This window comes from Penaeus japonicus, unplaced genomic scaffold, assembly GCF_977035675.1.
Source record: "Penaeus japonicus unplaced genomic scaffold, GWHDUDI00000001_assembly GWHDUDI00000009, whole genome shotgun sequence".
NCBI lineage: Eukaryota > Metazoa > Arthropoda > Malacostraca > Decapoda > Penaeidae > Penaeus > Penaeus japonicus.
Window position 1 is genome coordinate 30,050,847 of NW_028234411.1, and position 17,500 is coordinate 30,068,346.

General features: G+C 43.4%; 1 protein-coding gene across 1 annotated transcript in view; it reads left to right on the forward strand.

Annotated features, from left to right (window-relative positions):
- LOC122256738 (uncharacterized) overlaps nt 1–17,500 on the forward strand; it is a 196,946-nt gene that overhangs the window by 178,895 nt on the left and 551 nt on the right. The window contains exons 11-24 of the mRNA XM_086540249.1: nt 1,031–1,191; nt 1,973–2,086; nt 3,277–3,411; nt 6,307–6,417; nt 7,597–8,135; nt 8,344–9,585; nt 10,045–10,208; nt 10,430–10,437; nt 11,635–11,848; nt 12,513–12,645; nt 13,389–13,518; nt 13,874–13,999; nt 14,353–14,495; nt 14,778–17,500. The exon at nt 14,778–17,500 is cut by the window's right edge and continues 551 nt beyond it. Coding sequence (XP_086396375.1) covers nt 1,031–1,191; nt 1,973–2,086; nt 3,277–3,411; nt 6,307–6,417; nt 7,597–8,135; nt 8,344–9,585; nt 10,045–10,208; nt 10,430–10,437; nt 11,635–11,848; nt 12,513–12,645; nt 13,389–13,518; nt 13,874–13,999; nt 14,353–14,495; nt 14,778–16,097 — 4,540 coding nt within the window. The 3' untranslated portion in view covers nt 16,098–17,500. The remainder of the gene's footprint in view (nt 1–1,030; nt 1,192–1,972; nt 2,087–3,276; nt 3,412–6,306; nt 6,418–7,596; nt 8,136–8,343; nt 9,586–10,044; nt 10,209–10,429; nt 10,438–11,634; nt 11,849–12,512; nt 12,646–13,388; nt 13,519–13,873; nt 14,000–14,352; nt 14,496–14,777) is intronic.

The following is a 17,500-nucleotide window of genomic DNA, read 5'->3' on the forward strand; positions in this document are numbered from 1 at the left end:
TCTTCGGTATTTCTCACATAGTGTCGTAGATTCTCATCTATCCATTTAATCATACGATTTTTTTCTTCTATGTTCGTCCTGCTATCACTCAGTAGAAAATGTAGTTGTATAATACAATATATATATATTTTTTCTAATACTTAAGCACTCCTCAATATTTTGCTTCCGTATCCAGTATGGTATGAATTTTCGTAGACATTGTTCAGTCGAAATTCACACACATCACCACTGAGCTTTACCAGGAGAGTGTGAACCGTTAGTTTCGACTCTTGGATCTGAAACACGTTTCGACATGTGCTTCGGACGCTCAGTGGCGAATGTGGTTGTGGAGGCGCCTGTTCATTTTGATTTTCTTAGCTTTTTGTGATATGGAATTAATTTTTGCTGCTGTTGAATTTGTAATTGTATTTATTTGCTTGTGATAATCATGTTAAAATGTATTTGGATTATTTGTACTGTGATAATATTTTCGGTCACTTTATGTTTTCCTATGTTTAGATATTTGTCAACAGAATGGCATAAAAAATTAGTTTCGGTGATTTGAGTTTGACAGATCTATTTTCATAACGTAATGGAGACAGATAATGTATAATGTATTTTTACTATATACTTGTAAAATGTACTTGTTGTAGTTCTCCCTTTTTATGCACTGAAATGTTTTTTTCTTGTCATAACTTGATACAGCTTGTGCCAATTTATGAAATATATATTTTTTTTCCAGTACTTCACTTTTTATTTATATAATAAATTAGGTTCAAAGCATAAATGATTAAAATGTCCTCATGTATATCTACCTTATGGATTTTATTTAGATCAGAAAGCAATTACAAAAACAAAACACACACACATATAAAAAACACGAAAACATACATCTATACAAACACACACAAATAAAAAAACACAAACACATACATCTATACAAACACACACTTCCACAAACATACACACACACAAACAAGCAAACAATCCCGTACACCAAGACACCCCCCCCCCCCCATTCCAAGACCTAATGAGTCCTTCAACCCAACAGTCAGGAAAGCGGGGAGTACACTTGCCTGTGTCCTTTCGGCTTCTTCGGCGGTACATGTGAGCGTCAGGATCCCTGTGCATCAAGCCCTTGTCTTCACGGAAGTGCCTGTACTAATTTGACCGACACAGATTTCACCTGTAACTGTACAGAAGGGTATACAGGTAGGTTACAGTGCGTTGGCTGACTAACATGGTGGATAGGCCTATGTATTGTTTTTCTTTTGGTGTTACGAGTAGGGTTTTTATATATCTGTGAGATTTGATTTTTGTTTAGTCTTTAGGAAATGGGTGTTGATATTGATAGCTTTGTAACGTGAATTTCATATATGTTTTATTAGTGTTTATTTGAATCATGGTAACGGCTTTTTTTACTTGAAAGCTTTGATTTGGTATCACAGCTTGGCTTTTATGATTTGTGAAATTAACTTGATCTTCATTATGTAACTCTTGGTGTCACTTAGATATTACTTTACAAAAAAGAGTCTAGGTTTCTGGAGTACATTTTTATCATCATATATGAATATTTTGCATAACCTCGTTTCGTTGCTTTCAGTATGCAATATCTGAATGGCTAGTGCCCTTCATTATACCATGGGAAGATCACTCTGCAATGCCAGAGGAAACTTGCAATTAATATTTCTCAGCATGAATCTCTCATCCATTCGAAACTCCCTTTGATATCAGGGAGACTTAACAGATTTTTTTTCTCCTTCAAGAAAAAACATTTTTTTTTTTTTTATATAGCAAAAAAAATCGAGCTTTTCGTAACTGAAACTAGAAAACATCATTCGCAGACATTTTGCTTTCACCTTCTCATCAGATCTGCACGAAAGATTTCAAAACTCGTCATTCGTTCATTCATACTGGATCGACCTGTACCGAATCCAGTGCCTCATCACAACCTCATACTAATGCCTCATAACTCACTATCCCCCTCAAAAAGGAGAGACATGTGAGGTGAACATAGACGAGTGCAACAGCTCCCCTTGCCTCAATGGCGGCACCTGTCGAGACGGGGTTGCAGAGTTCACATGTCTCTGCATGCCAGGCTATACAGGTAGACACACACGCTGTATCTCTTTGCTCTTTATGTTATTAACATTATTATTTAGATTATCGACTTATTTAGACTTAGTCGTCTTTATTAGATAGTTTTAGGATAGTGGGACTGAATTACCTTCTAAATGGATGCATAAAAAATATTATTTGTTATTAAAATTATTATTATTACTGAATTATTATTTATCTTATCAACTGATTTAGACTTAGTCATCTTTATTAGATTAAGACAGTGGGACTGAATTACTTTTTTAATTAAATAGATGCATAAAAAGATGTAGTGAATTAAATAGTCAACTTAATGCATTACCGAAACTTTGTACAACCATTTGTAATATAGATTAAATAATAAAATAATGGAAATAGATAAGATGTTAATTATGTATATATATATATATATATATATATATATATATATATATATATATAATATATATTTTTTTTAATGCATGTTATATTTTTTCTTGTTAATTGAATGGCTTTTATGCTTTGAAATGATAAGTCTAATTAATAGACTTAACCATCATGTATTTCACTAATAAATGTGTGCTATGAATAATCATATTTTTTGTTATGGTTGCTTGTGCTATTGTTACTATAGTGATAATTATTATTATTATTATTGTCATTATTATTACTGTTATATTAGCATTATTATCATAACCGCTATTGTTATCTATTAACATCTATTATTATAATTTGGAGGATGATAATTATCATTAAAAATGTTATTGTAGTTATCATTTGATTTTCTATTGCTGTATTTAGATTTGCATTATACATATACATATAGACGTAGATGAAATTTTTATATACCATTGTTTTATTTGCGTTTTACAATATATAATTTTATGATTCTTGTGATATATGACAACCTTGATAATGATTACCATTGATTTCCTTCTTGATAACACTGATCAGATTAATTTGTTTACATTTGCCGAGGATTCTTAAGTTAGTTTATATACATTTCAGCGAATTATATCGTTGCATGTTTGTAGATGTTGCAAATATATTTAAAATCCAACAGACGACAAGGATTAACCCTCCACCCCCCCTTCCCCCCTCCCCTCTCCCTTCTCCCCTACCAGCGCATCCCTCCACCTCCCATTTCTCCTATTTCTCGTTATTATCCCTATTATTATCATCATCATCTCTCTCTCTCTATCCCTCACTCCACAACGCCAGGTCGACTGTGCCAAGCTGAGATCGACGAGTGTGCATCGAGTCCTTGCAGAAGGGGGCCTTGCATCGACAAAATCAACGACTTCGCGTGTGAATGCCCGCGGGGTTGGGGCGGCAAGGTCTGTGACGTCGATCTAGGTGAGTTCGGGGTCGACTTCTTCTTAGGTGAGGTTATTTTGGGGATGCTTGGTATGTTTTAGGGTTTTGCTAAGGGGTGGTTAGACCCTGTGATGTGGATTTTAGGTGAGTTTTGAGGTTTTGAGGGTTTTGGAAGCTTGTTTTTGTTTTTTGTTTTGTTTTGTTGTGTTTTGTTCTGTTCTCTGGGGTAGGGTGTGTGTGTGTGTGTGTATGTGTGTGTGTGTGTGTGTGTATGTGTGTGTGTGTGTGTGTGTGTGTGTGTGTGTAAAATTAAGGATTTTTTATTATTATTATTTCACCTGTGTGTTTCTGCGTGGCAAGACCTGTGACGTCAATTTAGGTGAGTTTGAGGTTCTCTAAGGTGAGGTTTTAAGAAGTTTTAGTTGTTGTTTTTGTTGTTTTAGGGGGTGTATAATGTTTTTTTTTTAAGAATTGGTATATTTTTTCATAGAAAGCACTTTTTTTGGCATGTGTGTGCTTCTGGGTGGCGAGACCTGTGACGTTGATTTAGGTGAGCTTGATTTTTTAAGGTGATTTTTTTTTTTTTTTTTTTTTTTTTTTTTTATTCTGAGGTTTGTTTTTTATGGCGCGGATGAAGGGGAGATGTCGTTAAGAATCTCACTGTATAAACCTTGACAAGACAATCCGTAACATAAGATGAGGGGATGAGGGGGAACTGAAGGAAAACATCTATAAGTTTTTTTGTTTTTTAGTACGCCTTATCCGGTTCCTTTTGCATTTGTCGGTGTCTTTGTTTTTGTTGTTGTTGTTTTTGAAGGTATTCTTTTAGTGTGTGTGTGTCTGTAGTGAGATTTTTTGTTAAATGTTAAGAATTACACTGATCCACAAATTTATTTACATAGTTACTTATACAGATTTTTACATTACAGATTTTATATATTTTTGTCACTAGCCTTCCACTCTAATGAAGAACACAGAAAAATCTATAAAAAAAATGCATTCATAGTATAGCTGTAGTTGCACCTAGTCATAAATATATATATATATCGCAGTTTGTTTACAGGTCTAAATCATAAACAAAACAAAAAAAAAATACGTCACAAAGTTAAATAACAAATACTAATCATTGGTTAAAAATAGAGCTTGTGCTTCCCTTTCCCTTAACTTAAACATTAATGGGGAAAAAATTGGCTTTGCTGTACTAACATAAGTAAATATACACATATATGTTGTGTCTAAGTAAACTAGCATATAATATTATAGACAAACTCTTTCTCCTCTCGGACTTATTCTTTCATTTCCTTTCTTTCTATTTCTCTCTTTGCCCTTCTTTTTCTTTTGTCTTTGTTCCTCCTCTCCTTCCCTCTTTTTCTTTCTTTTTTTTTTCTTTTTTTCTTTTTTATTTCCTTTCTTTCATTTCTCTGTCTCTCTCTCTTTCTCTTACTCGCTCTCTCTCTCTCTCTCTCTCTCTCTCTCTCCCTCCCTCCCTCCCTCCCTCCCTCCCTCCCTCCCTCCCTCTCCTTCTCCTTCTCCTTCTCCCCCTCCCCCTGCTCCTCTTCTTTCTCCTTTTTGTCCTTCTACTTTTTCACCTTCTTCTCCTTCTCTTCCTTCTCTTATTTCTCCTTCTTCCTATTCCTCTCCTTCTCCCTCTCCCTCTCCCCCTCTCCCTCTCCCTCCTCTCTCTTCTCTCCCTCCTCTCTCTTCTCTCCTCTCCTTTCTTCTTTCTCCTCTCTCTCCTCTCCCTCTCCCACCTCTTCTTCCTCCCCCTCCCTCTCCATCTCCCCCTCCCTCTCCCTCTCCCTCTCCCACCCTTTTCCTCTCATTCTCCTTCTCCGTTTCTTTCTCCTCCTCCTCTTTCATTTCCTCCTTCCTCTCCCTCTCCACCTCCCCTCCCTCACCCTTTCCTTCTCCCCCTCCCTCTCCTTCTCCCACTCCTTCTCCCTCTCCTTCTCCTCCTTCATTTCCCCCTCCCTCTCCCCCTCCCCCTTCCCCTCTCCCTCCCTCTCCTTCTCCCCCTCCCCCTCCCCCTCCCTCTCCCCCTCCCTCTCCCTCTCCCTCTCCCTCTCCCTCTCCCTCTCCCTCTCCCTCTCCCTCTCCCTCTCCCCCTCCCTCTCCTTCTCCCCCTCCCTCTCATTCTCCCTCTCCCTTTTCATCTCCCTCCCTTTCTGTCGTGCTTCCCAAGTGAACCCAGATGACTGCGAAGGTCTGCATTAATGAAGGTTTTAGAAGCTCCGTGTCATTCCTCTTAACCCTTTCCCTTATTCCAAGAGGTCCCGCTCTTCCTGCTCCTACTCCTACTCCTATTCCTCCTCCTCCACCTCCACCTCCTTTTCCTCTTCCTCCTCATACTCCTCCACCTCCTTCACCAATATCTTCCCCTCCCCCTCTACCTTCTCCACCTTCATCTACTTCTCTACCTCCCACTTCCTCTCCCCGTCCTCCACCTTTACTTCCACCTTTACCTCCACCTTTACCTCCACCTCTATCTCTCCCTCCCTCTCCCCCTCCACCTCCACCTCCACTTTCTCTTCTAGCTTCACCTCTACTTCCTCCTCTACCTCCACCTCCATCTCCTCTACCTCCCACTTTCTCCTCCTTTACCTCCACCTCCTCCCACCTCTGCCTCCGCCTTCTCTACCTCCCCCTCTACCACCACCTCCACTCCCTCCTCTACTTCCACTTCCTCCTCAACTCCACCTCCTCCACCTCCCCTTCCATTTCCTCTACCTCTACCTTCCCTTCCACCACCTCCTCTACCTCCCCCTCCACTACCTCCTCTACCTCCCCTTCCACCACCTCTCTGTCTTCCACCACCTCCTCTACTTCCACCTCTCTGTCTCCACCTCCACCTCCACCACCTCTGCCTCCACCTCCTCCACCTCCTCCACCTCGATAACCGCTAACTTCCGCCGCCTCAAAGAGCCACCCTTCCAGACGAGTGTGCCTCCTCTCCCTGCCTCAATGGCGCCACCTGCATTGATGGCCTTGATGACTACGTGTGCGACTGTAGCCTCGGGTATAAGGGCCGAGTTTGCGAAATCCCAGGTAAGTCGGCGAGTGTGAGAATGCCACTTTCTTCTCCCGGAATTTCGATGACTCCATATTTTTTTTAGCTCTCTCTTTTTTGCTCTTCTGTTTCTTTTGGGGGGTTACTGCGTTAAAGTGGCTATTTTTTAACCTTTTTTTTTTGGTTAAAGTGATTTGTTGTGTTTTACTTGTGAGAATTTGTGGGATGGGTGTTTTCTTTCGTTCTGCTTTTCTTTTCTCGTCGTCTTCTTTTTTCTTTTTTCTATTTTTTTTTTTCAATGTGTTATGTAAAGGTGTTAGATGTATCTTTTTTTCAAAAAAAATTTCAACATTAGACTCATACTCAAGACATTTCTATAGCATCTATTCTATAAGAAACAAGAGGCATAGTAATTTTCAATAAATTTGTCTTTGTTAATCTCTTGGTTTATGTATTTAGTTAATCTTTGAGTTTTTGTTTAGTTATACCTAATTCTCGTCCTTTTTCTATGACTATAGGATAGATACTTATCCATAGTTAATCTTACGTCCATTTGTGTATATATTTCACCTTAGTTAATTAGATTAAGATAAACATTTAGATGTAGATGTAATTAGATGTAGAAAAGCATATGTAGCTAGAAATTTATTTTTTAAATGCATGTTTCCAGTCCACTTATATCTTTTATATCTTTTCACATATTTTAGCTTTCGTTTGAAGCAATGGGAGTAATTGGTCTAGTTTTAGATATAGATTTTAAACTCGATAACAGATTTCACATAACACTTGTTAGTTGTTTAGAGTAGTCGCAGCAGAAGTTGATATTTGATTGTTGTTCAGTAGTCTCTCTTCGACTGATGGTTGCGCTCTTTCTCTCCCTCTCTCTCTCTCTCTCTCTCTTCTCCTCTCTTTTTTCTTATTTTCTTTCTAAATGATTATGATTATGGCTCTGGTATAATGGAGTGAGTTCGCATGTCCTCCGGGGGCTTTCATAATAAACAACTTGGTTATTAGTATTTCCGTTTGAGTGTATGAGTAATGCATGGATTTTCTCGATCGCAAAGCTTATCTTGTCGTGTCAGCTGCTTGAACATTCCTTCTCTTTCTCTCTCTCTCTCTCTCTCTGTCTCCGTCTCCACAGCGTCGCTTGCCACAGCCCCTCCCCCTCCTCCTCTCATCCCTACACGCCCCTCTCTAGCCCTCCCTCTCTCCGCCAGAGTCGTGCCCCGCCCACACCACCGTCCTCGACACGGGGGAGTTCCACTGGCCCGCGACTCGCCACGGCCAGACGACCACCCTGTCGTGCACGTACGGCCTCAGGATGAACATCGCCGAGATCCCGCCGTCAGCACGTCCCGTCGCCGCCGAGCTGCCTTCTGGGGACACGTCCTCGGGGGCGTCGCACGAGGCTTCTGCTCTTGTGTCCTCGGGGGCGTCGCACGAGGCCTCTGCTCTTGTGTCCTCGGGGGCGTCGCACGAGGCCTCTGCTCTTGTGTCCTCGGGGGCGTCGCACGAGGCCTCTGCTCTTGTGTCCTCGGGGGCGTCACACGAGGCCTCTGCTCTTGTGTCCTCGGGGGAAATGTCCCTGGAGTACGAGGACGAGTTCGAGACGAGCCCGACGCTGCTGCCGCACTCGGACGAGTTTACGACGCAGGCCGAGTGGCAGGGCGGCAGGTTCCGCATCAGCAGGAGGACGCGCGACGTTGCGGCGCACGCGGGGGCCTTCGACTTCTCTCGCGGATCCTCCTCTCAGAAGGTTAGGCGACCTCCTTTTTCTTCTCTTCCTTACTCTTTACCATTACTCCCTAATTCTAGAATTACAAATGATTATATATATATATATATATATATATATATATATATATATATATATATATATATAATATATATATTATATATATATATATAATATATATATATATATATGAATAACATAAGTACTGATATCCTGTGTTTTCTTGAAGGACTACCATGGGGCGAGAAGACGCTTGATCACGTCCCGTCTGCGAGGTGCGGTCCCAAGGCGCGCGGGACGACGTCTTCACCGAAGGAAGCAGCAGATGCAGGCGGGGCAGGAGGAGGGCGCCCCAGACGACGCCGGACAGGACTCACAGCGGGAGCAGGGGCTTGGCGGCACTCAGCGCCCTAGGGGAAGGCAGCGGGCCAGGGGCTTTCGGGCGCAGAAGCAGACGCCGGTCGCGCAGCCCCGCATCGGCGAGGGGGCCGTTGACAGCCCCCCGAGGAGAGGACGCCAGTTCGTCAGTCCCTCCGGCGGTCAGCTGAGGATCGGAGAGGCTCCGGACCTGCCCAGGATTGGAGAGACGTTTGTCGAACAGCCGAGGATTGGGGCGAAGATGGCGGAGCAGACGATTAGCGGAACCGAGGTTATTGAGCATCCAAGGATTGGAGAAAGTGCGTCTGATCTCCCCAGGATTGGGGAGAGAATATCAGAGCATCCGAGGATTGGGGAGAGTGTTTCAGAGCATCCTCGAATCGGAGAGAGTCCTTCTGAGCATCCTAGGATTGGAGAGAGCGCATCTGAGTATCCGAGAATTGGCGAGACGGCGTCACAGCATCAAACCTTCGTCGGAAAGGCTCGCGAACAACCGCGTATCGGCGAGACCCTTCCTGGCCGGCCAGAAGTAAGCATCTCCAGTTTGCAAAGTCTCAGTGACGAAGTCCAAGGGCATTCAGGATCCGGCGTCGAACGGCAGTCCGGCAGTTCCGAAAACGGTCCTTCCCAAAGCGGCAGTCCGCCAGACAAAGCAGCTGACTCAGAAGCAAGCGAAGAGCAAGCCTCAAGCGCCAATGCCGGATCCCCGAGAGCCATCCCGGTCTTCGGTTCGGAAATAATGAAGCTGCAGAAAGCCGATCAACCCGACCAACCTGATCAACCCGACCATTCTGATCAACCAGACCAACCCGACCAACCCGACCGCGCACCGACGAGCACGAACGTCGGCCCAGCCAGAAGCCATTCGAAGGTGGGTGCAGTCCGCTCGTGTGTGCTACTCCCGAACGGAACGGTCGTGTGGCAGGAACCCGACACATTGCTATGCCGCGGCAAGGAGGCGCAAGCGGCAGAGAACACGGCCATGAACATCGCGACGCTCACCGCTTCTCCCGCAAGCGTCAGCCCCGCCGTGTTCACGCGCGCCGCCAAAGAGCTGGCCAAGCTGGTTGAACACGCGCTCCACGACCGAGCGGTGAGTGTCGTCTCCGCGGAAGGGCGCACGGAATGCCCGTCTCCTTCTTGGTTGTTTCTTGCTCATAAGGGTGCTATTCTGTGTGCAAAGTGGGAAAGAGGTGGTTATGAGTGTGTTTTTTGCCTTGCCAGTGTGATCTCTCTCTCTCTCTCTTTCTCTCTTTCTCTCTTTCTCTCTCTCTTTCTCTCTCTCTTTCTCTCTCTCTCTCTCTCTCTCTCTCTCTCTCTCTCTCTCTCTCTCTCTCTCTCTCTCTCTCTCTCTCTCTCTCTCTCTCTCTCTCTCTCTCTCTCTCCCTCTCTCTTTCATTCTCCTTCCTCCCTCACTCTCCTCCCTCCTCCCTCACTGTGCCCATCTCCCTCCCTCCCTCCCTCCCTCCCCCCTCTCCCTCACTCCCTCTCCCCCACCCCTTCCCCCTCCCAATCCAATCTCATGCCGCGACCCTCTCTCTCCCGCCGCCAGGTCGCCACGAACATGGTGTCCGCGATCAGCAACATGATGGAGGTGAACGACTCGGTGGTGGCGGAGGGGGACAAGGCGAGCAACATCACTCAGCAGTTGGTCGGCACCATCAACAGCTTCACCGAGAGCGTCCCTCTGGATCCGGGGGAGACGGTGGCATTCAGGTCAGCAGCTTGGTTTTTCTAGTTCTAGTTCTGTTTTTTTTTTATATAGAGTAAATGGTTGGCTTTTTTTTTCTAGAGTAAATGGTTGGCTTTGTTTTTGCTTTTTTTAAATAAATGGTTGGCTTTATTTATTTATTTATTTTTTTTTTTTTTAGAGTAAATGGTTGGCTTTGTTTTTGCTTTTTTAAAGTAAATGGTTGTTTTTTGTTTTTTTTTCCTAGAGTAAATGGTTGGCTTTGTTTTTGCTTTTTTAAAGTAAATGGTTGGCTTTGTTTTTGCTTTTTTAAAATAAATGTTTTTTTTCTAGAGTAAATTGTTGGCTTTGCTTTTGTTTTCTAGAGTAAATTGTTTTTTTTTTTTTTTTTTTTTTTTTTTTTTTTTTTTTTTTTTTTTCGTATAATTTTTTTTTTTTTTTTTTTTTTTCTTTTTTTTTTCCCCCTTTTTTACTTTTTTTCTTCTTTTTTTTTTTTTTTTTTTTTCCAATTTTTCTTTTTTTTTTTTTTCTCTTTTTTTCTCCCTTTTTCCCTTTTCTTCTCTTCTTTCCTTACCTTTTCTTTTTCTTCTCTTTTCTTCTCTTTTTCCCTTTCATTCCTATTTTTTCCCGGTTCTTTTTTTTTTTTACCTTTCCCTCTTATTTTTTTCCTTTTTTGTCTTTTTCTCTTTTTCTCTTTTCCCCTTTTCCCCTTTTTTGTGTTTTTTCCCCCTTTTTGTCTTCTTTCCTTTTCTTCTTTTTTCCCATACATTCCTTTTCTTATTTCCCCCCCTTTTTCTTCTCCTTTTTTCCCTTTGTCTTTTTTTCCCTCTTTATTTTTCCCCTTTCTCTTTTTTTCCCCTTTTCTCTTTTTTTCCCTTTTCTTCTCCTTTTTTCCCTTTTCTCTTTTTCTGGGTATGTTTTATATGAGGTGCTGGGGGAGGGAGTATCATGTTTTGTATTTTTTCGCTGTATTGCAATATTACTAGTTTAAAATTGTATGATAAAGATCAAGATCCGTGGGGTTAATCATGAAATTATCATCGTCATCATCGTCTTCGTCTTCATCTTCATCATCATCACCATCATTATCATCACCATCACCATCATTATTACCATCATCATCACCATCATCGTCATCATCATTACCATCTTCGTCGTCATTATCATCATCACCATCATTATTATCACCATCACCATTACCATTATCACCATCATCATCACCATCATCGTCGTCATTATCATCATCATCATCACATCATCATCATCACCATCATCAACACCACCATAACCCCCACCACCACCACCACAATTCCCACCACCACCACCACAATTCCCACCACCACCACCACAATTCCCACTACCACCACCATAATTCCCCTCACCACCACCATCATAATCATCATCGGCACCATAACCACAATATCTAGCAGCCTAACCCACTTCCTCCCGTAGCCCAAGACTGGTCAAGCGCCGGCATGGAGACCCAAGTCGTGGACGGGGTCACGACCTGCCACGCCTCCCACCTGACCGCGTTCTCGGTGCTCCTTGACCCGACGCCCTCCCCGCTCGGCGTCCACGAGAAGATTCTGTCGGTCATCACCTACGTAGGCCTAGCACTCAGCACGGCGGGGCTAGCGGCCACGGTGGCTACCTATGCTATTTTTAGGTAAGGTAGGGGTGGGGGTGATGGGGAGGGGAGGAAGGGAGGGAGGGGGGAGGCAGTTAGGAGTGTGGGTATTGTGGGTGTGGATAGAGGGTTGTCAAGGGTATGGATATTGTGGGGAGGGAGAAGGGAGGAGGAGGGGGGAGGGGGGCATTTCAGTGTGGGTATTGTAGAGGTGGAGGGGAGGGGAAGGCAGAACCAGATGTGGGAGTGTCACTGTGTGGGTATTGTGGGTGTGGATGAAGGGCGATCGTTTCAGTGTGGCTATTGTGAGGGTAAGGGAGAGGAGATGAGCGTGGGCGTTCAAGATAGAAAAGTTTTGGAATTCGAGGCAAGACAAAGTCACATCAGGCGAGAAATTGAGAGCTACGTGAGGTTCCGAGTAAGACTTCGACTAATATTTCAGGATTTTTTTTTATTATTATTCCGTCTGGAAAAAATCTTGTTTTACCCGAAACATCACGGATTTTTTTTCTAACTGTGTCGGTAGTACATATCCTTTCACTTATACGTTAGTCTGTTTGTATTTTACAATTAAGCTTTATATCAAGATATCTTAGGAACATAATATACTTTTTTTATTTCTTCTTCATTTTTTTCCTCATTCCACACAGGAGTTTCGACTTTTTTCATAATTTTTCATTGATTTTCCCCTCTTTCCACACAGGACTTTGAATCGAGACAGAAGCGGGAAAATTGTGATGAATCTCTCCCTGGCTCTTCTGCTCCTGAACTGCGTTTTCTTCATCACAACTCAAGTAAAACCAACGTCTATAGCCTGCACTGCCTTGGGAGCTGCGGTGAGTCCGATTTTTTCCATAGAAGATACATTTTTTTATATAGATTTCTATTTTCTTGGATTTTAGTTTAGCCTGTAGTTTGTTTCGTCTTTTCTTAATGTTTATGCAGAGTTTATTTTATTTGACTTTTACCTTTTTTTTTCAAGATCCCTTTCCTCTTAAGTATAATCTATACAGATTTGTTTTGATTTTTTGTTCATTTTATATATGACAGACCACATAACTACTACATTACTTGTTAATATGACATTTTATATGATCTTAGTCAAAATGTGTAAGGGCGTCATTCTTTTCCAAGTGTTTAATTCTTTCCCTGCATATGCAATTCTACCCCATTTTTTTTCTCTCTCTAAACATACAGTATCCCTAGTCTGCAATTTCTCTCCCTAAATCTGCAATTCCTTCATTAAACATTCCTAAATCTGCAATATATTCCCAAAAACTACATTTACCCCCCCTCACTAGTCTGTAATTCTTTTCCCTAAAATTGCAGTCATTCCATCTCAATACCTAACACTTTCTTTGTTCTCAATATGTTCTATATTTTTAGACCTCCCTTTTTCTTAACGTGCCACCTTTCATTACACTGTTTTTGATTCTCTCTATCGTCGACATATTTTCCTTCATCACACTATGTTTTGCTCCCCTCTTTTCTCACTATCCTAATCTTCAATTCTCTCTCTCTCTCTCTCTCAATGCACCATCCTTGATTAACACCACCTTTCATCCTCTCTCCGCCACAGCTTCACTACCTCGTCCTCGCCGCTTTCGCCTGGATGCTGGTCGAAGCAGCCAACATGTACCAGCTCCTCATCACGGTGTTCGCGTCGGCGGAAACTCACTTCATGGCCAAGAGAGTGATCGGGGCTTGGGGTGAGCTTTTGTGTGTGTGTGTTTGTTTGTGTGTGTGTGTTTGTTTGTGTGTGTGTGTGTGTTTGTTTGTGTGTGTGTGTGTTTGTTTGTGTGTGTGTGTTTGTGTGTTTGTGTTTGTTTGTGTGTGTGTGTGTGTGTTTGTGTGTGTGTGTGTGTGTGTGTGTTTGTTTGTTTGTGTGTGTGTGTGTGTGTGTAGGAGTGCGTGTTTGTTTGTTTCATTTCCTCCCTCCGTGCGTGCGTCCATGCGTGTAATCACCAGCATTTGTTCATATCCCTGAGTCTGAATACCATCTTTCAAAAAAAATCCATATTTATTATCCGTCACATAAGAACGCCGGTGCCTCTTTTCGCGCAGGAGTCCCCTTGCTGGTGGTCGTGGCTGCCTTGGCCGCGGACTACAGGGTATACCAGGACGAAGAACGGGATTTCTGCGTCATCAACCCGAGGCACAACGCCGTTGTATATTATGCAGCGTATATGGGTAAGTGAAAAAATAATTAAGAATCAGGTACTGTTATTTCTTTTTACGTTAGTTTTTTTTCTGGAGGGGGAGGGGAGTTACTCGAAAAATGTTACCTAATATATGTTTGTTTGTTTTTTTATTGTGTATAAGAGATGCATGATAACGGGTAATACAGTACTTTCCTTTCATTTTTTTTTATGATTTAATATATGTGTGGGTATAGATATTCAGACTTAAGCCCCTGTTTTGAACATGAAACATATTTCCGTACCTATTATAACCACCTTGTTATTGTTCTTATTTTGATAACAATGATATTTACATATTTTTTAGCTACTTTAATTCCTATTCCTCAATTCAACTCATTGCAGGACCGATTTGCTGTGTGCTTGCTGTGAACTGCGTCGTGTTTGTGATGGTGACCCGAGTGCTTTGTCAGAGGCGTCCCAGGTCTCACAAAGCCCACTCCTCTTCAGTCACCCCTAAAAAGGAAGGACCTGTCACTCTTGCACAGGTATCGTGGCCGCTGGGGATGTCTCTGGCTGTAATTTAGTATGGTCTGGCTGTTGTGAAGGAATTGGGTTTTAGTTGGATGTTGTTGTTTTTTTTTAATGTATATTTATTTTAGTTTATACACTGAAAGCAGAAGTATGGATAACGTGAAGAGCCAGTATGGTAACACTGATTATATTCTTAGCATCCTTTTTTTCCCTTATCAGTAGAGTTTATAGTTTGATTATCCATTTAATGCTATGCATAATCAAATAATCAAATTCACTGTTATGCTTCCGAGCAGGTGCGTGGCGCCGTGACTGTGGTAGCGCTGTTGGGAGTGACGTGGGTCGCAGGAGCGATCAGCGTCGGCTGGGCCCGCTTGACTCTCCAGTACATCTTCTGCATCACCACCCCTCTGCAGGGCCTCATCATCTTCGTTGTGCGTGTAGCCCAGCACCCCGAGGCTCGCGCTGCCTGGATAGCCCTACTGACCACGGGCACGCTGCGCAGACGTCCTCCGACCACACACACGCACTCCACACACTCCTCGGCCCACACGCACTCCACCACCTCGACGCCTCCCCGCAACCACCACTCTTCGGCGAGGACGGTTTCCACGCGCGCTTCGCCGCTCAACTCGGTGAAGAAGTCGGCGTCCAGCGCGCGGAACGGCTCCACCAAGCACAGCAAGAGCAGTAGCAAGAACGGGAGTGTTTACAGGTGCGCCTCCAGCCCCCTGGACACGGGCTCGAGAAATTCCAGCGTGGGGACGCTCCTGTCTCGCATCGTGAGCCGCCTGAACAGCGGCGGCATCGAGCCCCACGCGTCTACCAGGACAGATCCTAATGGGACGGTGGAATCCACGGCGACGACCAAGACCGCCCTGCAGACGATGCCCCCGGGATGCCCGCAGACGGATATTTCCCCCCAGCTATACGAGAGTGAAGCGTTTTTTAGTCAGGCCTTGCTGGACGAAAGCTACTACCATCAGAGCAACTTGAATGGGAACATTCAGAGGCCGCATTCCCTGGTTTTGCTCCGAACTGAGAGCCACGGAGGCGTGGCCAAGAGCCAGCCCCCAGTGGTACCGCAGCCGTACGTTGGATCACAGATTCCCGCACTCCTGTCGCCAAACCAGCAGCTGCAGACGCTCCTGAATGCCGGAGTGCCATCGGCCATGATCCCAAGAAGGTCCTTGGGTTCGCTCATGCTCCTGGGCGAAGGCAAGGAAGGAGACGACTCCTCCTGGCACTTCGTCAGGCCGCCTCCTGACGGGCGCAGCGATCCGATGGAAAACGATGCGACATACGACGAGATGAACAGCGGCAGCGTCCAGATCCAGACGGCCTTCAGTCGCACCGCAGTCGCGGAGACTTCCAAGGTGCGAACGGCGACGGCACAGAGCGGGTGCGTGGTGCTGGCCGGGCAGAGAGTTGCGACCAGAGGCTCTCCAATACTCCTGCCCGACGAGGGTAAGGAGGCGGCTACCCTCTCGGCACTAACCAGAGCTAACAGCGAGATGCAGATGGGATCCCCCGCCATTAACGCAGCGGCTCTTCGGCGAACGGCTTCCGTCTACATGCTGGGTGAATGGGAGGACCCGAGATCATCGCAAGCTTAAGTTCTGAAAGAGCTTAGGTTCTGGAAGTGCTTAAGTTCTGAAAGAGCTTAGGTTCTGGAAGTGCTTAAGTTCTGAAAGAGCTTAGGTTCTGGAAGTGCTTAAGTTCTGAAAGAGCTTAGGTTCTGGAAGTGCTTAAGTTCTGAAAGAGCTTAGGTTCTGGAAGTGCTTAAGTTCTGAAAGAGCTTAGGTTCTGGAAGTGCTTAAGTTCTGAAAGAGCTTAGGTTCTGGAAGTGCTTAAGTTCTGAAAGAGCTTAGGTTCTGGAAGTGCTTAAGTTCTGAAAGAGCTTAAGTTCTGAAAGAGCTTAGGTTCTGGAAGTGCTTAAGTTCTGAAAGAGCTTAGGTTCTGGAAGTGCTTAAGTTCTGAAAGTTCTTTGGTTCTGGAAGTTCTCAAGCCCTCAAAGTTCTTAAGTTCTGTTACCATTTGAATCCAAAGACTGTGTTCCACATGGCTCCTCTCTGCTGCAGCGCTTGGAGGTAACTCACAGAAAAGACAATACAGATCAAATGCAGAGTGGATGCGAGTGTTCGTGTGTGTGTTTCTGTTGCTCTTGTATACACGAGTACATGTGTTTGTCTGTGAGATAGAACTTTATATATATAAAAATAATAGAATAGGTTTTTTGGAGTGTAACAGAGGCGAATCATACCAAAATAACAAACATAAACTAGTCATACTGCTAGAACAAGATCGTTAGTATAATGAGTGTGTCATTCCAGAAGAGCAAAGCCACAGGTGAACGGAAATCGCTTGTGAGTTGGAACTGCCAATTCTGCCGTGACGACGAGGTCATAGACATTATTCATTGGGATTTTCCTCATTAAAGGACTGTTTTTTTTAAGTGTATTAAGAGATAGTCAGTGAAAACCAATGTTGCTTCTTGCAATATCAAGTTGACTACCGTGACCTGATTACGGTTGGACTTCGTGGCACTGGCAAGAGAAAGGTGAAATGTTGAAACCTCTCAAATCTAGTATTATTTACAAACCATTTTTATAGCCAAATATGTGAAGTTATGTGTATCAGAGTTAGTTTAATATAAACACTCCAAACTCAGTCATTTTTTGGGTCATAGCAATTCTTTAGTCATATTATAGACGGTAGAGCAGGAAACATAGTATGTAAGATTATTAATCAGAGCCATAACGTTATAAACTGACTACATAGTTGTTATTACCACAGATACAATCAGAAAACTCAGTGGATTTCGCTATTTCAGATTTTAAAGTCTGTTGTACATAGAATGCTTGACTGTCTACAAAATGATTTTTGAAACAGTCTTTTATATGACTTGTATTTCTGATAAAATAAAAAGACATTTGAATACTGATAAAGTTTTAGAGTCAGCAACACACAGAACTTTCATAGTTTTTGTGTGAGTTTTTTGTGCTGGTCCAAGGTTCAG